At 48.5% G+C, this 27498-nt stretch overlaps 7 protein-coding genes across 7 annotated transcripts; 4 read left to right on the top strand and 3 right to left on the bottom strand.

The window, feature by feature from the left end:
- Positions 1-5334: 5334 nt before the first annotated feature.
- EsH8_X_000172 (uncharacterized protein) lies at positions 5335-6158 on the top strand (the record flags this gene model as incomplete). Its single annotated transcript, XM_083274260.1, has 2 exons — positions 5335-5843; positions 5924-6158. 2 exons carry the CDS (start codon positions 5335-5337, stop codon positions 6156-6158), a joined length of 744 nt encoding a protein of 247 aa, XP_083119652.1.
- A 2081-nt stretch (positions 6159-8239) lies between these two features.
- EsH8_X_000171 (uncharacterized protein) lies at positions 8240-10309 on the top strand (the record flags this gene model as incomplete). The annotated part of the gene is made up of 5 exons (XM_083274259.1): positions 8240-8267; positions 8374-8806; positions 8878-9120; positions 9175-9738; positions 9793-10309. 5 exons carry the CDS (start codon positions 8240-8242, stop codon positions 10307-10309), a joined length of 1785 nt encoding a protein of 594 aa, XP_083119651.1.
- A 1214-nt stretch (positions 10310-11523) lies between these two features.
- Positions 11524-13527, top strand: EsH8_X_000170 (galactose mutarotase-like domain-containing protein; the record flags this gene model as incomplete). The annotated part of the gene is made up of 1 exon (XM_083274258.1): positions 11524-13527. The coding sequence occupies one exon, from the start codon at positions 11524-11526 to the stop codon at positions 13525-13527; it is 2004 nt and encodes a 667-aa protein (XP_083119650.1).
- Positions 13528-14119: 592 nt separating this feature from the next.
- On the bottom strand, positions 14120-15070 carry EsH8_X_000169 (uncharacterized protein; the record flags this gene model as incomplete). Its single annotated transcript, XM_083274257.1, has 2 exons — positions 14120-14457; positions 14731-15070. 2 exons carry the CDS (start codon positions 15068-15070, stop codon positions 14120-14122), a joined length of 678 nt encoding a protein of 225 aa, XP_083119649.1.
- A 3334-nt stretch (positions 15071-18404) lies between these two features.
- EsH8_X_000168 (ThuA domain-containing protein) lies at positions 18405-19473 on the top strand (the record flags this gene model as incomplete). Its single annotated transcript, XM_083274256.1, has 5 exons — positions 18405-18507; positions 18618-18800; positions 18862-18917; positions 18975-19041; positions 19100-19473. The coding sequence occupies 5 exons, from the start codon at positions 18405-18407 to the stop codon at positions 19471-19473; spliced, it is 783 nt and encodes a 260-aa protein (XP_083119648.1).
- A 1796-nt stretch (positions 19474-21269) lies between these two features.
- On the bottom strand, positions 21270-21793 carry EsH8_X_000167 (uncharacterized protein; the record flags this gene model as incomplete). The annotated part of the gene is made up of 2 exons (XM_083274255.1): positions 21270-21290; positions 21347-21793. 2 exons carry the CDS (start codon positions 21791-21793, stop codon positions 21270-21272), a joined length of 468 nt encoding a protein of 155 aa, XP_083119647.1.
- A 3160-nt stretch (positions 21794-24953) lies between these two features.
- EsH8_X_000166 (2OG-Fe(II) oxygenase) lies at positions 24954-26661 on the bottom strand (the record flags this gene model as incomplete). The annotated part of the gene is made up of 5 exons (XM_083274254.1): positions 24954-25061; positions 25127-25581; positions 25663-25950; positions 26011-26113; positions 26185-26661. 5 exons carry the CDS (start codon positions 26659-26661, stop codon positions 24954-24956), a joined length of 1431 nt encoding a protein of 476 aa, XP_083119646.1.
- Positions 26662-27498: the final 837 nt, after the last annotated feature.

Raw genomic sequence — 27498 nt, 5'->3', positions numbered from 1 at the left:
TGTTTTTATAGACAACTCGGGAGCAAGCACTCCTTTTTGATACCCTTCGGCTATGGGTAACTTGTCGAATAACCTCTCATGCTGAGCATATTGTCGGAGATGATAAGCTCGGAACTAAAGCAGTGGATGATCAAGAAAGCCCATATTATGGTAGTATCCCACCATCACCCGTGTTGAGTGCACAGCTTGAATGCATCTACTATTCTCGATTCCTTCGTCCATTAAGCAAGAAGGTGCTCCGGTCATTAATGAAGCTTATGGAGGCCAAAGAAAGGCGCTACTGGTACACTATTTACCTTGTATTATTCATGATCCTTCACAGCTGTTCTATGACCACAAGGAGAGACAAGGAATATGCATCTGTTATTGGCCTTACAGTAGGTTACAGTGCTTTTATATTAACTGAATTTGATATCGCTAACCGCGTGACCTTCAGGCAAAATACTGTAACCCCAAAAGCATTAAGCAGCACAACGCGGGATCGACGACACTACTGGCGCATTACCATTTGGCTCTGAAGGGAGGCCTGCCTTTCAAGTTGGCTTTACAAGGTTGCTTGTGGGAACACATCTTTCCAGGGATTTTAGAACTGGAGGAAGTTGATTTCATCACGAATTCAGCTCGTTTAGCTGCGTCTTCAAGTAAGAATCTCCGGTCACGGTTGATTTTAGCCAACGATCTGATAACCATTCAGAGTCAAGTTGGGATCGTATTCGAAATTCTGGAGCGTGGGAGAATGATTTCTTTTGGATTTCGCAGTTATTTGACCAGGACTGGAAGCCAGAGAAGATGGATTAATTCATTGTAGCTTTCTTACTATGCCCAGCGTATTCGTGGCATTATTCCTTCAAGTACAGGTTCCACAACAACGACGAACTAGGATCAATTTTACAGTCAAATTTGTCATGTTGAACACAGAAAAGAAACCCCTCAGATTCCCGTCAAGAGGTTTTCTCCATAGCCTGGAGTTACTGCCTTTCAGTCGCATTCTGTAACAGGCGGTGGCGGGGTTGGTGGCTTTGGTGGTTGCAGTTGTGATTCCGGTGACATTTGCTTTGCCGTCCACAAGGGATCAACATAATGCTCGCCAGTCGAAGAGAATTTTACAAAATGCCACTCTTCCTTCCGTTCATGGTCATTGAAAATTCGTTCCCAGGCCAGCTGGAGGTCACTTGGCAATTGCCAGCACGATGAGGGGCTGTGAAGCCACAGACGCAAAAGATGTCGGTGGTTATCAGTGCTATCGGTAAAAGTGTCACGTCTGTGCATAAGCGCCAAGTTGTTAAGAAACCGGATGTCGCCCTTCATTGTGGATTGCTTGATTTCGTGTCGACGGCCTATTGCATGCAGAGCGTCGAGAGCCTCAGCTTGGGCTTCAGTCAGCCCTGGAATTCCGGGAGTGCGTGGACCAGTAGTGTTGTGTCCCACAAGCAGGCGCCTGGAGAAGTTGGTGATGAGCTTGTCGTCTTCGTAATGGAGCAAGGCGCGGAGATGATATGGTGGATTCCGTCCGTGTCTAAGTCATATTAAGTAAAGAGACTCAAGTATGAACCAGGCGGTATAGAGAAGTCGCTCTTACGTGTCAAATGGCCAGTTTGATGCAGCCAGGACGTGTATCAAGTCAGGTCGAGTTGCTGCAAGCTCATTGTAGACTGTCCATGCCGAGGCCATTACACCCCCTCCTCCTGCTAGACCACATGACACCGTTAACAAAGCTACAGTGTCACAGACCAAATCTGTATGGAAGGGCTGATTTATTAGCGGAGTAGAAGAATGCAAGACAAGTTGCAACACCTTTTCAATCCTGGAATTCTCAAGCTCAATCTCCTTCGTGTTATTCACCACATTGACTGTGCCACAACACCGGTTAGTGCTAAATATCCCAGAAAGATGCAAGTTTGTAGACCGTACTCATCATTACACCTTCTTGGTTTTGTTTGCCCCTCTTTTCAGCAACATAGCTCGTCAACCCCAAGTAGACTGTTGTGAGGTCGTCGGGACTCAAAGAGTTCACGTCGAGGCCTCGGAGTGTAGCAAATCCACGCCCACTGTACACATCAGTTCGGATAGCAGAGAGAATATGGCCGAGAGTTGGGAGAGGAAATGAGTATCGATCAATTTCTGTTGCTTTGATCTCCAGCCCTATTCTTGGTAAGTTTCCCAACTTAAAAATAATACAAACAACCTACCTTTGAAGTGTTCAAGTGCACACATTATTTCAGCCCTGTTGGAGTCTGAGAGAGTGTATACATAGAGAGAATCATCCGGATAGTCCGAGCTTGTCCACGCAAGTGGACCTTTCAAGAGCTTTGGCCATCCTGTAGGGACGTCGGTTGCGAGCCCGCCTGCCCGAAGTCGGGTCGCCGTGCGCTCATTGTGTTTCCTCTCGTTATACTCGTAGCCGATGTCAGCATATTCAGGAATTTGCGGCTGAGAACGAGCCATGTTGAGGAATAAATCCGGGAACGCGTGTTGTAAACTTGGAGAGTAATACGGTATAGCATTGCCCAGGCTGGTTGGGGCCAGGCCGCAATGAACTTGGCTGGGCTGAGCCAATTTCGTCTGGATTGGTTCGTTGATGACTACGCCGGTTCTGACCAGAGTTTGAAAGGAGTCCAGAGATATGGTGGATAGAATGGATGGCAACTGAGATGCCATATTGAATGATATTCTAGTAGCTGGTTTAGATTGTTCTTAGTGTGCCAGTAAAAGCTAGATCTGAATATAACAGTCACTTTCCAGAGAATATAAGTTTGATGGATCAGTTTTTCCAGCTACAACTGGAAATAGATTAGAACATAAATAGTTGGTGCCGAAGAGTTTCCATCCAGGCTTCCGATTGTACTGATCCAGCCTGATCACTGTCATACTCTCCTGTCACAGCTTGCCGCTCGGTATCAACTGGTTCATTACTTTGCCGAGCCTTCCCTAGCATCCTAAGTGAATTGATTCGTAAAACCCCGCACGACAGCATGACGAGGCTTCTGCTTCACCCAATCTGGTGTTTGTGTATCCCACAGACATTTACCCTCTGCATAGCTTGAATGCAAATCATCCACATCAGCAGACCGAAGATCGTGACCCCCACGAAAACAAACCAACTTATCTTGCGGCTAATCTGCAGATAAGAAGACGCCAATTCTGACACGCAGCTTGGATGTTACACCCATGAGGCTCAACAACAAAGAGGCCGAGACCAAGCCCGATACCCTACTTCCCGAATAGTAGATTGCGTGATCGTGCGTATCACTCCTGGCCCCGAAGGATGCGCAAACGCCAAGCAGCCTACTATGACGGGCATACTCATGTCGTATGACTGCATGGGTCCATACAGGACGCCCGTCATAATAGTAGGGCACCTATTGCAGACGTGGATGTGGGAGTTGTGGTTGCTAATCAAGCCAACAGGTGTGTTTGCTCTAATAGCTGAATAAAAGGAAGAACAATGTTTGAAGTTTCGTATTTCAATATGTAAACATTCATTAAAGTGAAATTTGAAGTGAAAGCTGCTGTATTCAACTCTGTTGGAAAGTTTTCAGCGGAGGGGGTTTGAGTGTGGTTGACTCGGGCCGCAATCGAGAAATTATAAGATGTGACTGAGGCGACTGAGTGATACCGTAATGGTAAACTGACAAAGACTGAACGTGTGACGGGATGTTCTAAAGCGTTGCTCAAGGCAGCATTGAATAATAGCCTGACCACGATGAATAATGAAAGGGGTCGCGTATGATCTGAATTACCGCTGCAAGCTACGTTGCAACTCCCTTCCGGAGCGGCTGCAGAACCTGTAGCTTTCTGTGTGCCGCAAAAGAACTCGCGAACAAATTGCAATCAAACATAGGAAGGCCATTGTCAAGACAAAATTTCGCGCATTTCTCGACCGTCAGTCGTATTGTTATCAAATAGATGTGAGGATACATTACTATTAGTATATGCAACAGCTTGAGGAGAAGCCATTTGCTATGAAAGAAAATGGACTGCAACTTACCACTGTTCAAAGCTCTTCCACCTATGGTATGCTCTGTATAGCAGCCTTTGTACCAAAATTTATAGTGGGATGACGGCCATTGCTCTCATACTTTAATTTGGCACCAAATCTGCAAGATTCAGGATACTGGACCTCAAACAGGTTTACCTCCAATGTGGATTTCCTGCATCATCGACGGGGATTGAACAATCTGCATATATGCGGCTCAAAATGATACAACTGAGGTGGTGGGGCTCCATTTTTACTGAGCCGCTTGTATCCGCGAATCCGTTCCACTTAGCCCATATCCGAAGTTACCGATCGGATGGGATCTTCTCAAGTCGTCTTGAAATGGTGGTCTAATTGAGCAAAGTGCATGCGTGAAGTACGTTCGCTGTCTATCCGTACCAATTAGGTTCGGCCCGCGTCTTGTGTGGGTATCTCCATCCTGCAGCTGTCGAATTCTGGATGTGAAAGACACCCCGCGTGTCCACCCTCCGGGCGGGGAGTCCAGGGCCCTGGAAGATGGTACCTTGGGCGACAGCTTTTACTGGGTTGTTCACAATTTTCCCTAGGTCCAGACACTTCAAGCCTTAACCAGTGAATCAGGTACCGCTGTTCCGATGATTTGTGCTCTCCCTTTTAGGGGGTCGCAGCACCCCCCTGAACTTCGCTTAAGCTTATTCTGAGAATGTCCATCGTGAGCCTAGACGACAACAAAAGTTTGGGGTTGGATGCAGCAGTGTACCTAGGCAATTTATACAAGCCTAGCCTAGCTGAAAGTTCCATTGATCACTTCCTCGGCGCATTGTACACAGCCGGCATCGCCGATTCCAAAGCCGCTCTCATTCAGGTCTGTGAGGGATGCACAGGCGACCAGATCTTTGGGCTCATTGCAGCCGCCAGCGCAGACTTTTCCACAGTCCATAAAGCCGTCGGCGAGTGGTCGGACGGCAAATGTGCCGATACATCAACTTATGCGGAAACTATTCACCTCAACAACATCACCATCGCCACTGTCCATTCAAAATTTACGCTGAATCCCATCGGTAGCAAAGACACGGCCAGAAAGTCTTCCTTTGCTATCGACTTGGCTTATGGTATTGATAGGCTGACAATAGGTAGCCCTTGGGGATAACAGTTTCTTTAATGGAAGAAATAGCGGCAAAAGGATAGCGGTCTGGGAGGACACAACCATGAGCCTTGTCAACACTAGCTTCGCAGTTGCCCAGGAGACATGGATGTAAGCCGCCACTCTATATAGCTTTTGCCATTCGTACTGACATGTATTGCCGTGCAGAGAATCCTAAGAGGCCCAATCCGACATCAGGTTTGATTCCATCTACAATGAACTGGAAATCAACTGGATGAGCCAAACTGAGAAGTTCATCAGCACAATATTTGATGGAAGCGATGACAGCGTCAAGACTCTCACAGACCTCTTCAAAGACGGAAAAATGATAACAGGCGGCAAGGCAGATGCCCGTAGGAAAGTTGACAATGGTCACATAATGGGCTGGAACAGGGAGAAGGCTATCAAACGAGCTTTCTACGCGGTCGCGATTCCGGCAGCCTGGGCAGCACACAAACCGACCCCTATTGTCGTTGATTCCGGGCCAAGTTTCCAAATTGACGCGAGGAAATGCTTCAGGGAGCCGCCGAACAAGTATAATGTTGGCTGGAGATGCTTCAATGGCCATTCTTACCTCCTTGCTGGCGTCCGTGATGGCCCCGCGAAGCAGTGCGGAGCCCCGGCTCCTGGCAACCAATGCCCACTTCAGTTCCAATGGACTTTTGAGATTTTACAGGGCATTGATGATATTCAGAACCCCACAGATACATGGAGTCACATTAAAGCGGAAGACCTGATCATGGGGTAAGTTATTATTGTCTATCTTTCAAAGATTAACGTCATCTACGCAGTTGCTTCAAACGAGAACTAATGATATTTGACAGTGCCGTAAGCACGTATGCAAGAAATGGCAACAAGAACTCTCTGGAACCGAACAATAACATGCCAAGTGCAAAAGATACAGATACCTTTGAAAGTTTTCAGGAGATTGAACTGGACATTCGAAGGAGCGGCTACGTCCGCACTCCTGTATGCGGCGCAGAAGAGGCAACAGCAAACCTGGCCAAAGGCCGGAAGCTTTATGGCGAGTCGCCCAATTACCATTGTAACCCGTATTAAATAAGCAAAGACTGTGTGCATTATACGCGGACCTTTAAATGCAAATAAACTCTTGAAGATGCAGGCTATCTCAACTCGGCGTTGGTCTGGTCCACATCAGCACTCTGCACTAGCAGTATGTTTTCTTAGTCCCTTGACGGATGGACAAAAGGAAGCGGAAGAACACGGCGAAACTATCTACAAGGGCCGTTTTCCTAAGATAAAGATGATGAAATTGTAGACGGGTATGTTGTAGCAAGAGGCTGGGAAGCAACCCCTCTTATAATAAGCCACTACACCAAAGATGGAGGGAAATATCAGATTGTAGGGTGGAGGGTGAAAAGTAGTCTTACACACACGCCCATACAATGTCATGTACATCGGAAAGGCCGGGGTTATCCGTGATCGTCTCGTTGCCCTTAACTGGCCATGGCACCAACCTGCACACGGATATACTAGTCAACCTTAGGGATAGTAGCAGAATACACACACAACTTGATCCCAATTAAGCCTAACGTGTACCCGACACAGACTAACAAAGGGGCCTACGAAGGTAAGAGAATCTTGTGCCACGTTCTTCATTATGTGTATCTAAACCTTAATAAATCATGCATCAGCCTCATTGACGCGCCCTTAGTCCAAGCCTAACCCTCCCAAATGTACCGCAGGAGTATACAACAGCACCCAGTCGCCTGCGAAGCCGTAAACCTTATTTGACAGTAGCCCATCCCTTTGGCCTGTATACCACACCTTTTGCTGATTGCGGATTCAGTTGCCATGTGGCTTACTCCAAATCCCAACCTATGGGAGACTTAGTAAGCGGGAGCTGAACCACACGCAGCCACACATATGCATTTGGGCTTTTAGACTAGGCTAGAAAAAGCTTGGCACTGGTGTTATCCACTGCTGTCTCTTCGAGAAACATCAACCGCCGTGTTCATGTTGAACTGAGGGTACTAACACGCTCGATTGCCCCTCGCTTTCTGCCGCTTTATGTTGTGTCTGAGCTACCAATTCATCTCGCTGCTCTTCATAAGTAATTATTAACTGACCTCTAGTTAAATTCAAAGCTCATAACACATGTTTGTAGATATTATTTGATCAAATGTAACCCCAGATACCTACAGTTTCAGAACGCCACAATCATCGACCAAGAATATTCCATCGGCTTCAATCCTCGAATTCTATTACAGGCTTATTAATTGATACATTTATCTTTCTGTCTATGCTTTAAGGTTCATGATCCAACAAACAACTAGAGAACCATGATGTGGCGACATTTTCTGTTTACCTCCATGCATGACACCTCAGCCCACACACTTGAGGCCTAGCGCTCTCTGCCATTCCCTCTTTGGCTTAACATCAGGTCTGTAGCTGCGCCATATCCCGCCCGTATGGATCCGGCATGGTCTCAACGCCATCGTTCGAGGCTTCTCTAACGCTACCGCTTCTGGCGAACGACCGATGGTAATGTGATGAGCATGAACTTTCTTCCTGCGTCGTAAACCCACAACCTCCAAATTTACCTTTTCTTGATAAGCCAGGCTTCTGCAACCCCCATCTTCGACCAAAGCAGCTTCAGTCCTCATGTCTCACTTGCTGAAAAACTCGTTTCTCAAAATTCTGCTCTTCCCCCCCTGGTTTTCTCCGTCTGGCTTTGGAACATTGTAACCTTACTTGACATTCCAACATCCGCTCCAAACCCGACGATTATCCTTAGGCATAAAAGAGGTCGCTACTTCCCGAGACGTAAATCTAAGTGGAGGATTTCCGTCGGTCATTTGCAAACTACTCGAGACTGCCATTTCTCGACCACGCACAGCATGCCCATGAATCGCTTTCATTGGCTGTCGGTTATTACTATAGGCCCGTCTGCAGTGCGGCTGGGATCAAAACTCACCCAAGAAGCAGGAACATTATCTGGAACATGGCATAGAATACTGTCATCGGCCCACCTACTAACTCTTTTGAGCCTGTTCCTGTTCCTGCCATTGACGGCAGCAGAAGACCCTGTCGAAGACTTCTGCCGACGTTTCGGACACCAGACAGCTATTGTTGACAATAAGCTATTCATCGATGGCGGCATCACTAATTGGGATCCTATGTCCACTTACCCTGCCAATTACTCGAGTACGTCACAACCTCGCCCATCATTCCAAACCTAAGCTATCTTCTGAAGTTTTGTCAACGAGTGAATGAGACCACCAGCCTCTACTGTGGCTAACATAGTATTCAGACGGATACCTTCTCTACCAAGACCTCTCTAAGATAACTTCCTCCAGCGTACCACCTCTATACGCAAATCTGTCGAAGAAATTTTCCGTCCCCCGCGTCTCAGGCGGCGCCCTCTGGTCAGATTCTATCAACAAGCGTTTATACCTCTTCGGTGGCGAGCAAAAGAAGGATGTACCTCCAATGCCCTTCAATCTCTACGGGTATGACATTCTAAGCGATCATTGGGAGAACCTCGGTTCGTCCCGAAATGGGGATCCAATCCGTGCAGTAAGCTACGGCGCTGGAGTGTCCGTAGATAGCCGCGGCGAAGCATATTACTTTGGCGGATGGCTCAGCAACCACTCTGTTATAGACTGGGGCACTGCTCCGGCAGTACTCACAACGGGAATGGTGAGGTACAACATGGACACGAACAGCTTCACCAACATCACTGGGTAAGTGAAGAATAGTCCGCACGTACCACTTGGCGGTTGGACTGACGATCTCATAGTCCAGACAAGATAAGGCGCGCCGAGGGTAGCTTACATTACATCCCTGCGGGAGATGGCGGAATGTTGATCTACTTTGGTGGTATTCAGGACCCAGACGCCAACGGCACGGGCACGGGTCAGCCGATGAATCAGATATTTTTATTTGATGTGCTTAATAACAAGTGGTATACGCAAAAGGCCTCGGGAGCTATTCCCGAGATGCGAAGGCGGTTCTGCGCTGGCGTGACTTGGGCCGTGGACCAGTCCTCTTACAACATGTGAGTTCACTTTGCACAGACATCCTCAACTCAACTTACTGACTTCATTCAAAGATATATGTATGGTGGTCTGCCCGCCCCAGATGTTCTTGGCGCAGGCTATGACGACCTCTATGTCCTGTCGATTCCCACCTTCACCTGGGTGAAAATGCCCTTCCTTGGTGGCAACGGAAGCGGAAAACGTCCGCGCCACTCCCTCTCATGTAACATTGTTCCTGGAGGGGCGCAAATGATCTTTATCGGCGGCCAATTCCCGCTCACAAAGGACTGCGACTCCCCAGGACAGTGGGGAACCCACAACGTCGACCTCGGGGAGCAGAATCCAAGCAAAGACATATTGGGCCCGTACAGTCCCAGCAAGACAACTTACGTTGTGCCGGAAGAGATCCTCGCCGTCGTGGGCGGAAACGGCAATGGCAGTGCTACAAATAAAACCCCAGCCAACGGGTTTGATTACACTGACGTGAGCCTGCTGATCACTCGCAAGGCCGACATACCCACTCGCACCCCGACAAGGGCTGTTGATGCTCCTACGAAGCCAGTGCCCAACAAACGCCTTTCTACTCGGGCGATCGTCGGCATCGCAGTCGGAACTGGGATATTGGCTATCGCACTGGCGTTGGGATGTGTTTTAGTTGGGTGCAATATTCGTCGGCAGCTAATTAACCACAGAACGTCACAATCAGGCCCGAGCCATGTGTATCGTGCTCCTAGCATGTCAGGGGCGTGGTCATCGCCACCATGCGGCCACTCCTCCTTCTCTTCTTCTCCTCCACAAGCTTCATATCAGTATTCACCACCCCCAATGTCTGAGCATATCTTGCCGCCGCAAATGGGATCACCGGTCGAGCTACCCTCCGAGTCCCCTCAGTCAGCTCCGGCAGCCATGGCGGGAACATCCACGCTGACGCACATCTCCTCCACGGTGTCGTACCCGCCTCAACGGGCATACTTCCCCGAGACTGCGACCCTAATGAACCAGCCGCATTATGACGCACAAGGAAACATGTGGATGCCGCAGGTCAGCATGGTGCAGGTCATGTCGAGGCCAACCCCGCCGCTTCCTGGGTACACGCCGACGAGAGGGGACGTAAAGACGACGCCGCAGCCGGCGTCAGAGCCACAGTCAGAGCCACAGGAGTTGTGCGCGGAGCCGAAAAACCATTCAGCTGCAAGCGTGGAGCACTAGCTATGTTGCAGTATATAAAATCGAATGTTTATGGGTACTAGCTGGGTGGCTTTGTGGTTCGGAGTGTTCATGAAGGAGGAGCCAGCAGAAATGAAAGAAGCGAAATATTGTAAGATTTGTCGATACTATCTTTTTCAGATGACCATAATATGACTTGCGACGTTAGTCTGTAATATTTGCGGAAGTGGACGGTCGCTGCCCACTTGATAGGTAGCGGCCACTGGCACGAGACATGCAATTGATCAAGTGATACAAATGGGCGTTCTCTTCGTAATTCGCCCTTATAGAGATAATAAACCATTACAATAATGATACGAGGCCTCAGACTTTGGGATTTTTTGGGAGAAACTACGATATTGGTCTCGAGACGAGACGAGTGGTAATGAGGCGTTCAAAGTATAGTAATTGCGACGAAAAGTTCATCACGAAATAGAGTCAGAGTGTTCCTTAACTTTCAACCTGTGTTACTGTCAGTACGTCCATAGTTTTGAAGCGCGAGATCTTTAAGAGAAACCTATTCATTGTAATAACCAGAGAGTATTGAGATAGTGTCGGAGGATAATGACATGCCTGGGCTGGTTGCCAACAAGCCCAATTGCTTAGTTCCGGACCTATGACAACACATCCATCAACCTACGTCATCCTATAATTAGAAATACGCGCTCTCTAGCATGAAGGTAACTAGTGTGCTTAGGCTAGGAGTTGGGCATTTGCTCGAGTTGCTTGGACACCCCATTGCAATGGCAGATTACAAGCAGCGGTAAAATACCTACGACCTGGGAGCCCAAACTCTAGGAATGGCAAAGCCAGTTAGCCAAGACCGAAACTGCGAGCATCTCCCCAGACGATCCATCAGAAATGCTCCATCATTTGGGGATTGGCATCGTGGGATTGGTGCCCTCCTTACAGGACTATGGGGATCTGGCTTGGCGCTCGGGCCTGCATCTACCCCGAGATTTTTCCACGTCGCTTTACGGGTCATTTCATGACGGGCCGCCGGTGACATTATAGTGGGCGGTACAATATGGCTGCCAAGTAATTGCTTCTTCTCCTCTCTCGCCTAACCTTATAACGGAAGGTCATCCTTAATATTGCAATGGCGTGTCGGTTGATAAGTTCCGGCTCACGCTGTTAGGTAGAAGTATCTGTCTTCTAATCCCCAGTTCTTTGGGGACTGTACATAAACGCTTCCCCTGCTGTGTAGGCTGGACATCATGAAGGCCAATCACAACACAATCTTTACTCTCGCTGCGACGCTCTTTTGTCACGCGGTGGCGCGTGTGACAACTGGGGAGAACGCAACACATTTTACGCTCTCGAACGACCGGCTCTCTGTTGTTCTAGCTAGGTCTAGCGGCCATATTGTCGACGTGATTCTTGACGGCCAGGATCTTCTCGGACCTTTGAACGGCAACAGGGGCAAGGGACCCTACCTTGACTGCTCATGCACGCCTTCAGGATTTTGGACGCCGGGAGGAACGGCTGAATTGCGGCTCGTCAATGGCACCGACTCGACTGGCACGCCGTACGGCGGTCTCATCATGTCCGACACGTTTGCGCCAACGAACCAGACATTGTCGCAGTATTTCTTCCTTCACGGGGAGGAGACGGGACTGCACGCTTTCTCCCGTCTTACCTATTTCAATGCCACCCTGCCTCTCCTTCGCAGCCTGGGTGAGCTGCGTACTCTGTTCAGACCAAACACACCTCTTTGGACTCACTTCTCAACAAGCGATGACAACTTTGGTCCCATGCCACTCGCAGAGACCTTTGCCGGGGCTTTGACGGTGCAGGATGCCACTACGTATGTTGGGGACTTTACCAACGACCCTTACACGCAGCAATACTCAGACTACTTCACAAAGTATACCCTGGCGGAGTCCTGGCGCAACCACGATGTGCATGGTCACTTCAGTGACGGCTCGACCAGCGCCGACGGCAGTACATTTGGTGCTTGGCTTGTTCACAACACCCGTGAAACCTACTACGGCGGTCCCCTTCACTCGGATCTAGTTGTTGATGGCATCGTATACAACTACATCGTATCAGGTCATTTTGGCGCGCCGATGCCCAACATTACCCACGGATTCGATCGCACGTTTGGCCCGCAATTCTACTACTTCAACAAGGGGACACCCACATCAACGATTGGTGACCTGAGGGCTGACGCCGCTCAATATGCCGACCCGGAGTGGAACGCAGATTTCTACGACAGCATTGCTCAATATGTCCCGAACTATGTCCCATCAACGCGGCGCACTTCATTCGAAGGCAAAATCGAGCTTCCCAAGGGTGCCAAGCGACCTGTAATTGTCCTGTCCGAGAACAGGCAAGACTTCCAGCTCAACGTTTTCAACACCGAGTCTCTTCAGTACTGGGCAGAGGTCAGCGGGTGCGGAGACTACAAGATCCCACGTGTCGTTGAGGGAAAGTATAGAGTCACTGTCTATGCCGACGGGGTGTTCGGATGGTACATTCAAGATGACGTCGAGATCTCTCAAGCCGCCAACGGTCAGAGCAAATTCAACTTCAAGTGGAGCGAGGAAAGCGCAGGCGAAGAGGTCTGGCGCATCGGCGTCCCTGACAAGTCGGCCGGCGAATATCTTCACGGGTATGCGCCCGATGTCTCCAAATCGTTGCAGCCAGAACAGTACCGCATCTATTGGGGCAAGTATGACTTCCAGAAGGACTTTCCCGAAGGAGTACGGTTCAACGTGGGCGAGAGTCAGGAGGAGCAAGACCTCAATTACATTCATTGGTCGTTTATCCCCGCGAAGGGAAACCATCTTCGACAAGAAAACTACTACACCAATGTAAACAACTGGACCATCGTCTTTGACCTCGATAAGGACCAGCTGAGCCGAAGCCAGACGGCCACATTCACAGTACAAATTGCCGGGACCAAGACCGCCAATGGCAACTCCAAGTGGACTGTTTCAGATCATCCTTACAGCAACCTGCCTTGGACTGTCAACTTTAACGGGGTCTATGAGTCAACGTGGGCGATTCCCTACTGGCGAAGTGGATCCTGCGGTGTAAGAAGCGCCATTACTTGCCAGAACATTGAGAACAAGTTTACCTTCCCGTCATCTTCATTAAAGGAAGGCCAGAATGAGCTCACTCTGAGCTTGCCCTTCAACGCTAGTAGCGTAGAGACAGCCCTGTTGCCAGATGCTCTCTACGTGCAATATGACGCACTGAGACTTGAATTGGCGTAATGATAACGACATGGCTTAAGCATGATCTGGAGAGGTGAACACATAGATATACACCTAGGTAGTTTAGCCAATGCAGACATTTGGTCCGCCATAGAGCACGAAAGGATTCTCCTCGTTACCAAAGCCCATCCACTATCTAGATTCTGCGATTGGCTATTTACTAATTGCAGGAGATTTTTAGGGTAGTACCCAACAGGCCGGCGCTTCTTCTATTGCAATGGAGCTCTTTCCGCAGATTACAAGTGCCAGATTCTACGAATATTCCAATTCACTCATGTACCGCTTTCAGAGAATTGCAAGACTCTGAATAAGTCGTACTGCTCAAATTGGCCAATACCTGACATGAGCCCGAATTGAAGAAGTTTATTCCGCTAGTAGTGGCTAATAACTATTGCAAACTATATCAAACGCAAATGATAGTCGCTTTTCTCGTGAAACCCAGATCCAAACCTTGGCCTATAACCACGCACTGCGCACATGCTGATAATCGACGACCTAAGGAAAAAGAATAAAGCCAAGGGAAAAGAAGCAAGGACCACTCCCTCAAAGCAAAGCATCCCATGCACCGCCCACTCCCAATGTATTTTTTTAGTCACCCTAGATATTCCCAGGTACTCAAGTCCGACGTCATCTTCGGACCAATCTTGAATCGTTTCTTCTTCTCGCGCACAGTCTCCTCTTGTAGCCCCGAGTCATCTCCGTCATCAGCCTTGCGTTTCTCGGCCGCCTTTTCCTTTGCCTCTTGAGCGTTCTTGGTGCGAAGCGTCTTGACTTTGTCCCTAGTCAACTGTACCCGTCGTGCATGCGCCTCGATAAAGCCACCACGATCCAGCCATGACTTGTCCTTTTCCCAACTGCACTTGGCGATAATGCTGTCTTCGGGGATCGAATGTTCGATGAGAACCTCGTGTTTCAGGTATTCCTGGTCGTCTTCGCCACTGAGTTGTCTAACCACCTCTCGCGGATTCCACATTCGATGCACTTTATGGTCCCACCCGGGGCCATGTGTGTTAAACTTGATGATTTGGACGTCATTTTAATTCTTTGCCATATATATGGCAGCGATCAAGATCGCTTTATCGAGGCTAGTAGTTGCCGAAAGGAACGGGCTCGGCTCGCGACTTTGCCAGCGCAGGTGCCTTCGAAGGTGATGGTGAAAAAAGACGGCGTCGCTTCCGCGACCCAACCTAGACTTGATGCCACCATCCGGCTGCCCGCTGTGAATAGCACGGTACAACACGCGCGGGCGCGCAAGCCCGCCCACAGTCTCGATCTTGTCATCCGTCTTGAGAAGAGCAATACCGTTGATGCAACTGACGGTGCGGAAGTTTTCCGATGCAACCAGAATGCTAGGGAAAGCGTAATTTACCTCTTCGACATGAATTGGAAAGACCCGAAGATCCCAAGGGGTCTTCTTGCCATCTCCAATTTTACTGCTTTTCGTCAAACATCCCTTGATAGCTTGTTCGTCAATGTCCTCAATTCGTGTAACCTTAGTCGAATATCGAGCAACAGTGAGTTCTTGAATCGGTACCAAGTCCATGATGTTGGAGAAAAGCGGCGGCGTACGTAATGACCTCTCCTTTAGATGTGCTTGGAGATGGTAGGAATGTAGTTGATATTAAAGGACATGGCCGACTTGGTATGGGAAGACTTCCGAGCAGCCGAGTTAGGATATCAGTTTGATGTGGTGCCGTGATCCGAGGCCAGGTCAACTCCTGCAACGGTTTGGAATGCCTAAAGGCTGTATGAAAGATGCTGAAAGTTGAGGAAAGGGCAATGCCAAGTTAGAATTCTCATTATTATGGAAGCAGTTTGGGCATGGAAGAAGACTGAAGTTCAACAGGCTGCAAGCGACTTGGGCGAACAGTTTGCAGAAGAGGCAGTTGGACTTGCCCATCCAGCCCAGATACATAATTCGATCCATAATAGGAAAGAGCCGCCAGCGCGACTTCTAGCTGCAGCTTGACACCAGATGGATCGCATCCGTTACTGCATTCTCTCATCAACGCCAACCCCAAATTTTATTCACGTTACCTTTGAGTTCAAAACGAAAAGTTCAATGAATACGGAAAAGATTGCAAGTTGCAAGAGAAGCCATCTGGGCCATAGCTAAAGTTTGGTTTGACAAGATGGCAATCCCCCCGCATTCGTTGCAAATGTCCGAATTTGGTAATTTCTGTGCCAGTTGTGTAGTGATGTGCATCGTTAGTACACTGCATTCTTTTTCCCTAGACCACCAAATAGGTTGATGTTTCATGATTACTCCGCAAGCCGTATTGGCCTATGCAAAACTAACATATGAGATGAATATATAGATTAGTCCGCATGGGTATGACCCTGTTGGTAGTTGTGATTGAGAAATTGTGCCATAGTTGGCATAAAACAGCGCAAAATGTTTCTCTACGGGCACTATACCCTGTCCAGCATGGCCTTCTATGTATAACTTAAAGCATGACTTCACAGAGGTTTCTAAGAGTTTTCGATTAAACAAGACTCGTCGCCGCTTGATTTCACCTGGAAACCAATGTGATAGACTGTCTTACTTCTGGGAATGGTTCGACGCCTAACAAATCTGAATTGTTTGTAACTAATATCGCCAAGCATTCTCGGCACAACGGAAAAGCAAATTGGATCTTTGAGGCCAGAAATAGGATGCTAGAATGTGTTTGGTTTTCCTTTTACGGTTGATATGATATCAAATTGTAGTTACTTGGGGTTAGGTGACGTCACTGAGGAATGTGGCTCATGGTAAAGTTTAGCTAGCGGGCACTATTAAGATCCATAAGCCCCTCGGCATCATCGTTGAGGCTTCAAACTTCCTCCTTGGCAGTCTTCTTGGGTGTAATCATCGGGCCGATCAAGCGTTTAACAAGGCGGGACTTTTCTAAATTTTAAGGGGCTTCAGCTTTGTCTCGGGTGGCTTTTCCTGGTTACGATGAAGGCGAAGTCGGCGAAGTCGGCAACAACCAACAGAACAAAGCCTGCAACGTACGATGTTCTTTCTTCCATCCGGAAGCGGGTACAAGACAGAATGCCACGCGTCGTCTTTGGACGGATCTGGTGCCGCTCTAGGTATATTTGTGTTAGATAATAACCCCGATGTAAAGCTAACGAACGGCAACATCCGAACTTCATCTACACTCCCTTTATCTGCCATTGCTATCTCTTTGGAACGCAAACCCTGGTTTGTTGTTCATGCTGGTAATTAAAAAGCGGTAAATATTGATGTTCTCTAGGTAAGGGATGCCTCTGACCGACATCGGTCCGCGGATTAATTTGGCAGTCTCCTCGATCCGGCAACGCCGAGTAAAATGGAGCTCGGCGTTGAGTCTCGGGTTTTAGTCGGCTCGTCTACATCCTCACCGGCGCTTTCTGGGAGAGAGCATCGGAGACGATAGTAATATAGCATCGACATCCAAAGGGATCTCCTCCGAAGACGGTGGTGATGGTGGAGGAGGATAAATTGGGTGCAGCCCTACTTGGCAGACGATGCAGCAGGTAATAAGGCAGATTTTTGATCGACCGTGACCAAAGCATCGGGTTTTGATGGGTCATGGTCACCACGTTAGTCATGATTAACATTGTGGGGCCTTGGTCGTTGAAGGTTATGCGGAACCGGGGTCCTAGAGAGAGGCAAGGGGGTGTCAATCTTCATATGACTAGCTGATGAGGTGAATAACTCGGAGAATGCTGGCGGCAAGGTCGCGACTAGTGAACTCGGCGGCTAATGAGGAACTGAACCCTTCTATAGTTGTTTCCATGATTGTTTGCCAAATTTGGTCTAGAAGAAAACTTTGTTGCCATGTAAAGATAACCTCTGTTATTCGAAGCCATGTCAGTTAAGGCAGGTGATCCAGGTGAGGCAGGTGATGTAGGCATCTTGGCAGTATCCATCCTCACGTTTCACTTTGCCATCGTTTTTAAACCGGGTTTATTTCCGTGTCCCTCGGCGGTGATAAGATACTCAGTCAGCGGTGATAAGAACCGTAGGACTCGAAACTTATCGCACGAAAACCAAGGATCGGAAAATCCCCGGGCTCTTTGTCTTTAAATATCGAATTGCATATGATCAACTCTCTTAGCCTGCTAAATAATACCGCCTTCGTGATGATCCTTGTCCTAGGCGTTCCACAGGCTCGAGGATCGATTTATCTGGATTATATCCACCAGCACCGGCTGATGCACACAATGTGATACAAGGACCACAATGCCGTTGCAACATTGAGCGCGCGCATGCCTTATATGGTCTTCATCCCGTTAATTGTGGCGACCGGTATATGGAGACGTGGCGAGCCTGAGCGTGATCCAGGTCGGCGATCGTATGGAAGGGATTTGCCGCCAAACTGGAACAGGAAAGTAGTAGGTGCGGACTCACCGCAAAGAGGATCTAGAACACCTGAAATGGATCTTGGTTTACCCGCATTTCCGTCCACTTTGCCTATTGTACTATCGCATCACCGCGCCAAGATAATGGTTCTTCTGGTATACAACGGCAAAATAAACCTCAGTTTCCCACCCAAGCTTTTACCTTCCCTGTTAGATCGCTTGAATACCACGTCGGGATAGGAAATACCTATGATCTAGTATAAAACAGGTTTTTAGGTCCGCGTTGATGGAGTCATAGTCATGTACATGCGGAAAGAAGCCGAGAATTTCATTCCCCTAGCATGTAGAATACTGTCGTGATGCGGCTGTTGCTAGGTAATGCTTCCTCGGTTTCGCTTTCCTCAAAGCGGATCTGAATCTACGTAATGCCAGAAGAATAAGGAAAGGAAAAATATGTGTATATATATGTAGGCCCGAACCTAATCTAGAGTTTAAGTCGACATTCAGATCACGTTGCAAGCAAACAGCCGCTAGCCCAGACTCAAACTATGCTCGCTAGCTTCATTGCCGCCGCGGCCATTGCTGCCAATCACGTCGTCCTTGGGGCATCCTCAGCTACTCCTAGCCTCCTCGTTTTCTCCAAGACGGCTGGTTATCGCCATGCAAGGCGAGTCTCCGGTCCTTATTTGATAGGCTATCTTTTCTAACCCTGAGTTCTAAATCCAGCATTCCCCATGGTATTAGCCTTGTTAGTTCTATAGCCAACGAAAAGGGCTGGTCTGTTGCAGCGACGGAAGACTCTGCCATATTCACCAACGGAAGCTTGAGCGACTTCAACACCTTGGTCTTCGTATCAACGACTGGAAACTTCCTATCAAGCGACGAATCCAATGCCTTGAAGGATTTCTTGCTCAATGGGGGCTCTTGGCTCGGCATCCACGCAGGTACGTTCGGCCAGAGACTGTCATCCACTCGCTTTGCTCACGTCTAAAATTTTGGTTGCAGCTGGTGATTTTGGAGATGATATGCCCACCTGGTTCAACCAGCTTGTCGGGGGACAGGTAAGACATATTACCTATACGTCTGACGAGCAGCCACTTTATTAACCTCGTCTCAAGTTCCGATCCCATCCATGTGAGACTGAAGACATTTGCGACGACGCACAAAGGGCGAGGTACCCTCCAAGTAAGTTGAAAATGCGATGTTTCCAGTTGAATCCGAGGAACACGCTGACTCTCTTCAGGTGGCAACATTCGTCCAGACATTGTTAATATTCGAGACTTCAACCATCCCTCTACATATGACCTGCCCGAGATCTACAATAGAACGGACGAGTGGTATGCCTACAAGACCAACCCTATCGAGGAACCAACATACACCGTCGTTGCTACGGTGGAGGAGACCTACATCGACGAAATTACTCCAGCAGAACTTCAACACATGCCTCCCGCGCACCCGATTTCTTGGTATTCTACGTATGAGGGTGTAGCGAGAGCATTCTACACCGGCATGGGACATACTAACGAATCTTATTCTGAGGAGTATTTCATCAAGCATGTTACTGGAGCATTGGAGTGGGTTACTGATACTTTTGAGGAATCAACAATCAAAAAGTGATGGCGATGGTAAATCTTGGTTGGAACTGTACGAAATAATGGTGCCCTATTCTTTATAGAAAGCCCTTATCCAAATAATGTCGCTTGTTGTACTCCCCGGATGGGGTGTACGAGGTACATTGACAGGGGACTTTATACCTGTTTTCACCTGTCTAGAGTTTTCTGCAATACAATTGCAATGACGACCCCTAGTATAACGCGTTAAAATCCCTAGTGATGATATTTGTAACACCAGAAACTCTACTTACAGAGTCCAAAGTAAACAGTCACTGTGATGATCACTTTTGAAGAGACCTTCTGAAGCACCTACGCCGCATGGCTTTTTTCAATAAACACCATTCCACGCAAACGCAAAGCATTGATCATTGATCACATTCCAGGACGAACTTGCCACACTTCTAGGCTTCGGTATCAGCTAAATCATTTTCGGTACTCAAATCTGGCAATATGAAATTTATTGCAGAGGTGGATGCTGAGGATTAAGTCCGAGATCAGCTACATAGATGTCCCGCGGTCAGAGGTGGCTGGAAATTGAATCGCCAATTGGGACGGTTGAAGAAGCGGCAAAGAGCTATAGATGCCCGTTCTCGAGGCACTTTCGTCGGTGAGAGACCGAGATTGGAATGCGAAATCGGCGGTGCGCCGGTGACATGGGTCCGGTCTCCTAGGTCTTGACAGCAACCATGTAACTGGGAGGATCTTGGTGGGGATTGATGACGTCGCCCCACAGGTTTGGAATGATCTTGCACGGGACGACTCACTCTTCGTGCTTTGATTAGCGCCGAGCGGCTTAACAGGGTTTATTTTGACAGCATAGCCAAACAAACATGGCAATCAACATTAGGCAAGGCACAAGAGCTTGCGGAACCCCTGAAGTTCCTTCTCCCATTTAACTGGGACAGGGTTGTGTTACGGAGTATAACCCTGAACTGGTATGCCGCCGGGTAGGATAATTTACCAAGATTGCAAACCAGCGACGGAGTTTCTCCGCCGGGGACCCCATTCTCTCGTCTTGTCTTCGATGCTGGCCCAGTGTACCGGCTTGTAATACACTACTATGTGCGACAACAACAAAAGCAACGATTCTAGTGTATATGCCCATCCTGTTCCTCTTCGATGTCACAGTAGTAATTGCACCTTCCGCTGTTTGTTTTGTTGCATCATCTCCTAACTCACATATACATCCCTCGAGATAACCCAAAGTTAAACCCTTAGAAGAAAGCAGCAGGACTGGAGTAGTACCAAAGCATAACACTACGAAGCAGTCCCGCGCATCCAACACAAAGGAAGTTTATGTTCTCATCTCACACCCTAAACCGAACGCTGTCCCCGATAAAACAAGTTTACTGGTCTCCTAGATGTGACAATTTGCCCGTCTTCCAATCGGCAAACAACTCGCTATCTGAAGTCACACCGACCACAGGCTTGTTACTTGCACCCCGTAATACCACTTTGTTCAGCAATCACACCTCTGGCAGCAGCTTTGAACAGGAATCTGCATCTTGGATCAAGCGGCTTAGTGATTCGGGAGGATAGCGATCTGCCCACAGTCTCCAAGGTAACAAGTTGAAGCTTGAAAATAACGACAAGATTATATCGAAGAATAGGCCCAATGATCATCCCCTATACCTAAACAGGAATTTATCGCAAGCGATCACGATAAGTAAGAAACTAAGTCACAACACCCTAACGGGGTTTCTCCCCTAAGGTTTTCAGTTGAACAACAGATTCGGCTTTGGATTGGTTTTTAGACTAAGTCGGCCTATGGAATCTAGGAACAAAATTCTGATTCACCAGCTAATGGAAGTTCTTCTTGGCCTAATAATTCGTCGTTAGTTCTTTGTTCTGAAAGGTTTTCGTTGCGTATAACTTACCTCCTTGAGGTTCTCAGTATTGGTAGCCTTGCCCTTCTTAAAAGTGGCATCCAACTTATCCAGCGACCCCTTATCCTTCTTGGGGTCACCTGTCAGACCTTTGACAGTTTTCTTGGCACCATTTTGCGCGGTCTCGACCTTGCCCAGTCCCGTAGTTAAAGCCTTATCCTTGGTACCCGCGAGCTTCTGGTTCTTCTTGCGATCTTTGATCGCCTCGTCCAGGGCGCCGTTAATCTTCTTCTCGTCCTTCTTGAGGCCTTTCGAATCATTCTTCTTGGCGGCATTTTGGGCTTTCTCTGTAGCAGAGATCTCCTTATCTCCGGCTTTGAGGTTGTCGTTGATGCCCTTGACGAGTTCTTTCTTGTTTGAAGAGGACTTGTCTTTAGGGAAAGGAAGCGCGGTAGCAATGGCGACGAGCAGGAGCAGGAAGGCGAATGTGAAGCGCATATTGACTGATCTATGCGGATCTGAGATAATATTCTAGAGTGATTTAATGAAAGAAGATCCGAAGCCAGTCGGATAGAATGAGAGACGGGGTAGTGGTTGAGAAGCGAATGAGATTATGATGCGTATTGAAGTGAGAGGACAATTCATAGGAGTATCCTACACTCTTTATACTTGTTGTTACGAGCAGTGACTGCGGGATATTAGAATCTATGGCTAGAGCCACTTTTCCTGAATCTACAGTGTCATGGTGAACCGTGGACCCCCAGTGAACCGGTATTTCGGGCGCCGCGGAATGCCTCGGTTTCGCAGTTGTGCATAGTTTACATTCCTCTGTCTGAGTTGTCATCCCACGATCTCATCAAACGGAGAAAGCGTCAAGACGTGTCATGCGAGCTGGGGTGCCGTTCATCCCTGCACAAACTTTATGTATCCCCAGCCAAGCGATATCGCTCATACTATTAGCAGTCACTGATCTCCAGTGATCTGCCATTACCCGGGCGAACGCTGCCAAAGATCTGCAGTGAACAACCTTATTTATCAGATGGAGTGCGCCGCTATAGAATAGACTTCAGACGATGGTAGAGCAAGTTGTTTTAAGATGAAACTAAAAGCTTGAATTCGTCAGCCAAGCACAATGACATTAGGGTTAAGTTACGGAACAGCTGCTTCAAGCATGATTCATGGGGCCAACCGAACCCTCGGGATCTGCCATCGGATAAGCCAGTTGTTATGCACGAATCAGAGAGGGTTTGCGGATATTCACTCAAACATGAGAAAGCCGAAATAGAGTTTGTGTCATGGTCGACAACGTATGGAATACAGCCAGGGCAAAGAACGCTACGTGCACTCGATATCTTCTAGTATACTGGGTTTGCAGGAGAATAAGTAACGAGTCAAAAGACGAGAAAACTATGATTAATACACGCTTCTAAACGGGCACTTTTGCATCAAGCGCCAGCCAAAGAAACCGGGGGAGAAAGTGACCGACGGCGACAGAGAAGCAGTGCTAGACTGCTACTTTGATTAATGCCTCTTCGTATACTTGCCTAGATGGCATAATGATTATATAGCAAGAATCCTATGTTAATATTGATTGACTCATGCACCGTGCCACAACTCGCTTCCAATTCAGTGATGGCCGAGGTGAACAATCGGGACCAGCGCCGGGCCCACGATCTCCACGAGATGCGGGTCCCCACCGCCACTTGATCTCCATCTGAGCCTCGTTTAAACCACATTGGCCGGCTGGCGCAATGGTAGCGCGTCAGACTTCTACCAGTTAGCAATCTGAAGGCTGCGGGTTCGAGCCCCGCGTTGGTCATAGAGACGCCTTGAACTAGTGTGGTTCAAGGAGTGAAACTTTTTGTCCTCCAGGTCTGTTTGAAAACGCTTGAAAGGAATCGTGCCCACTGCAGGGATATGAGCGATCATTATGATGTCCACATTGGTACGCCGACGAATCTAGTACCTGACGTGAAATCAATATGTATTTGACGCCCCGCAAGATTACTACTCGAATTTGTTTATAGCGCGAATCGGCTCATTTGTGCATCTTACTGCGTGTACTGTTACCTCTTGCCAAGTTGCAGTTGTCGCTGCATCTTGGTCTACCTCTCAGTATCTCTCCCATTCAGCCACCGCATTGCTTGACTTTTGACTGAATAATCAATGACGCGTTTTCGTGTGTTGTCGTCACCAAGTTGGTGGTCCTTCTTGTCTACAAGAGTCCTTAGGACCAGCAGAACCAATGACTGCCTTCAATCCGAAAGCAAATTCTAGAAACATCTTCTGCTGTCATAACGGTAAAGAATTGCAGAGTCGCAAGATCCTGTAATGTAAAGAAACTAACCGCGCTAAACTTAACTCAACTTTGCTAAACTAAACTAATCTAAACCAGACAGGATTAAGCCAGATTAAAGCTAGCCGAGCTCAGCTAAGCCGAACTAACTTAAACTAAGTTAAGTTGAATCAAGACTAAGGCACATAAGCCTAAACTAAACTGAACCAAGACTCCACTCAACTAAAACTGAATTAATTTGAACCGACCCAAGTTGGAATACTCTGTAAACTAAACTAAAACCAAAGTGCAACGAAAACCAACGTAATCCCCAGCCTTTGGCGCTAGTGCCGTTCCACTTCCTCTGCCGTAACATGAGGAATTGGCTTTCCTGATCGAGCTTTGATATCATTGGTTAAGTTGAGTCTGACTCCAAGTATTTTCACGGCTTTGGTTAGCACGCAGTGCATACGGAGCGGCGGGTGCTACTGTACAAAACTGATAGCCGTTCCACAATATCCATCAGTAAAAATGCTGTCAAGTTCATTTCAGCTGAGGAGCTAGGCAGCAAAGTTAAAGAGAAACACGCAAAGTAAGTCGCAGAAGCTAGAACATGTAGAGCCTTGATCACATCTGACAGGAATGTGCCGTCGTTCTGTTGTGCGTGTGAGATAATTGGCCGAGACCGGGATTATGAATCATGACCGGGGCCCTGGTGTTTTGACATGCCAGAGTCCCGGCCTTACCTTGCTTCCTCGCTGCGACACCGCCTTTACTGATTCAGCCAATACATCCAAGGCATTAAGACTTTTCGTTTTAGTTGCTTGCTTCTGGTTCCACTTTCAACTCGTGAGCTTTGCTCTCTCTCGGTTCATCAACTCCAAAACACCAAAGTTTCGTGGGTTTTCCACGACAACGATGGGGTTCGACCTTGGTTTTGATCGATTGCGTGACGAGGTGACCCCGTTTCAATAATAACTCTAACTGCCGGTGTTGTGTATCTGGCTTGGATGGTGTGTAGTTGGTTTGGCATCGCGCCGGCACCGTCTCTTTGATTTATTTCATTGGCTTTTGTTAAATACTGATTCTTCTAATACCATTTACTTTCGCAGCCTATAACCAATTGTTTATGGCTGCCACTCTACGTCCTTGATAAATCGACAAGAGAACTCTATATGCCACCTTGACATATGTGTAGTTACCATTCAGCTGAGGTAACTATTCCAGTTATCGATCCTAGCGAATGGTGATATTTTCTGGTTATTCTTGCCCCACTCGCAGCCGCCACATCGACGTGGTGGCCCTCCGTCACTGTCTTGCTCTCGACTCTCTCGGCTCTCTCGGCTCTCTCGGCTCTCTCGGCTCTCAACCCAGCCACCGCAGTCAGTCTTCAACTTTACCGACTTCCATCTCGACATCTTTAAGGGGTGGGATGTTGACTGCAATCACAGCGGAGGAGTAGTACGTCCCGAGGCCCGGCTGGTTTCCATACTGTCAAGGCATAGTCAGCAAGTGGGTACCCGGCTTCTGGTCGAGGGACGGCAGGATTCTCTCACAGTAAGGTACGTCACGGCGACTTCACTAGGGTCATGATGTCCCGGCAAATGGTTCAGCCACACGACCTTACGTTGGGGAAAGTAGGCTTGGAAGTAGCCATCGGCACACCCCCCCAGTGATGCCGGGTCGGGCGGCTGGTCGTCATCATCAAAACCCTCCCAAGCAATGGGTGAACGCACGCGGTCAGATATGAAGGCGTTGCGGGTGGCGTATTTCATTTCAGACGGGTCTGCCGACTCGGAGTCGCTCTCGTCCATCCAGCATCCCCTATCGCGGACCCTTTTCTCCCGCGGTCCGTCGTCGAGGACGGCGGTGACAACGGCATGATCAAATATTTTCCGCAGGGTCTGGTACATGATCATGTCGAGGCCCTTGAGGCCGGCTGGGAGGTTATTGGTCGCAGAGTTGGAAGTGTGCGGATATGAGTGGGTGCAAGTAAAGGCGATCATGCCACCTGTATCGCCGTCAGTTTGTCTGGATACTTTTATCTTTTCTCCTATGAGAGATTGGATAACAAAAAAGTAAGAATACGCACCGCGGGGAAGGTAAGGTGTGGAATTCCTAAGCCCTAAGAGAGGCTTGTAGAAAGGGAGGCGCCGGAGGTCTAGCGCGTTGTTGTAGGTAGCCATGGCGGACGGCCCATGGGAGGACCAGTAGAGGTTGTATGTTAGTGTCACACGGTGTCCCTCCGTCACCTCAAGGACCTCGTGTTCACAATCGGAGAAGAAGGCTGCCCAGCTGACGTTATGGGTTTCGGGCCCGATCGGCGAGCCCCAATCGTATATGACTTCTCTGCCTTGGTGTCGGACAGCAAGTTGTCCGCCTGCCGGTGGGCACAATCCACATCAGCATCCAATCCACCAGCAAAGCAGCTCCAGCGTACCTTTATGAGGGTGCGGAAGATAGACAACCAAGGAACCCATCTGCTCATCCGACCGAGGCGTATCGACGTGTGGTTTGAACTTTCCCGAAGGCGAGGAGTATACCTGACAGGGAGGGACGACGGTCAGCACCAACAAATGGATGAGAGGAACAACGACACGGCTGGGAAACTTGCATTCAACTTGTAAAGCTCGGCTCGTAGGCCGCGGCAGTTTCCCACGCCATAGCCGTCGATCGTGTTGGCAAGGGCCTGCATGGTGGTGTCCATGATGCCATATTCATACGGGTTGAAATCGGTACAAAACGCATCTGTGTCCATTTTGCCGGCCTTTCGGTAATCCTCGTCAAAGACTTCCTCTTCACGCCGACCAAAGGTAGCGGGATCACAATCCTTGACGAGTGTCTCGAACGAGGCCGAGTCCTGGGCCCCATCGTCAGTAACAGGCAGAGATACCTTGCAACCTTTGGCGGTGCCGCAGTCGTCCGAGTCCCAACGGATTGTGACTGGCTTTGATGGTTTAACCGTGCCTCCGATGGTGAATACAGCCAAATGAGAGGCGAGGGCAGTCCGGAAATCGTGGAAAAAGCCGTCTCTCTTTGTGATCTCCGGGTTCTCCCCTATGGGTGAGGAGCTGTCGACGTCCAAATCCATATCGACAATGGCCTCGGAGTGTTACGATTAGAGTGACCAAGGGAAAAAAAAGAAAAAATGGGAAAAAGCAAATCACGACAATGCTTGAGGAATAAGGTCCTATTTGCTGTTTAATTGGTTTTTATTATGCTTTTATTACGGGCTGTCTTGGGGGTGGGTGTACAGCCATGGCTTCCAACCTGGATGGACGCGTGCTTAGCGCGACCCCCGTGTCACATACATACGCGGAGACATCGCCAGATCACGTGCGGTTTTAGGCAGAAGTGTCGACCCACTATTCCAGCTGCTTATCGGCGGGGTGCGCGCCTGCTGTCTCATTGGTGGGTATGGAACATACATCTTCCGACCAAACCCTCAGTGGATTGGGCAGACATTGCGATATCGGATTTTACAGCGATCAATTGGGCACTTGGCGTGGACAAGGTTCCAGTGAGTATGCGGCGGGCTCATCTCATTCACCAGCCCGAGATCACGGCGCTGCACACCATCAGATCCTCTCGACTTACGTAGTAGTTACCATTAAATCTTATAATGTTATTGCAGCTCTTGTTCTACACGAGGTTATTTAATAGCGAAACTGGCGCCTTGAGGATGGAGCAGGAGAGGGTGCAACGAAGCCAACAAGTAAATGATTGCACTCAAGAATAGTGAGCTGCACAGTGGTGGCTTCAGCGCCGTTATCCTTGCTATGCCACAGCAGCTCTGTGGCCTAGCAATATACGAGGAAGGGAAAAGGAAGCTGTACAAAGCCAGCCTATTTACCCGCCACTAGTCGGGATGCGACCTATGACAATCGAATGTTTCGACTGCCTATTCCCGCGCTGTTGCGTGTTGCTG

Source organism: Colletotrichum jinshuiense, chromosome 10, assembly GCF_051148585.1.
Source record: "Colletotrichum jinshuiense chromosome 10, complete sequence".
NCBI lineage: Eukaryota > Fungi > Ascomycota > Sordariomycetes > Glomerellales > Glomerellaceae > Colletotrichum > Colletotrichum jinshuiense.
Note: the sequence above shows the minus strand (reverse complement) of the source record. Positions and strands in the feature narration are given on the sequence as shown.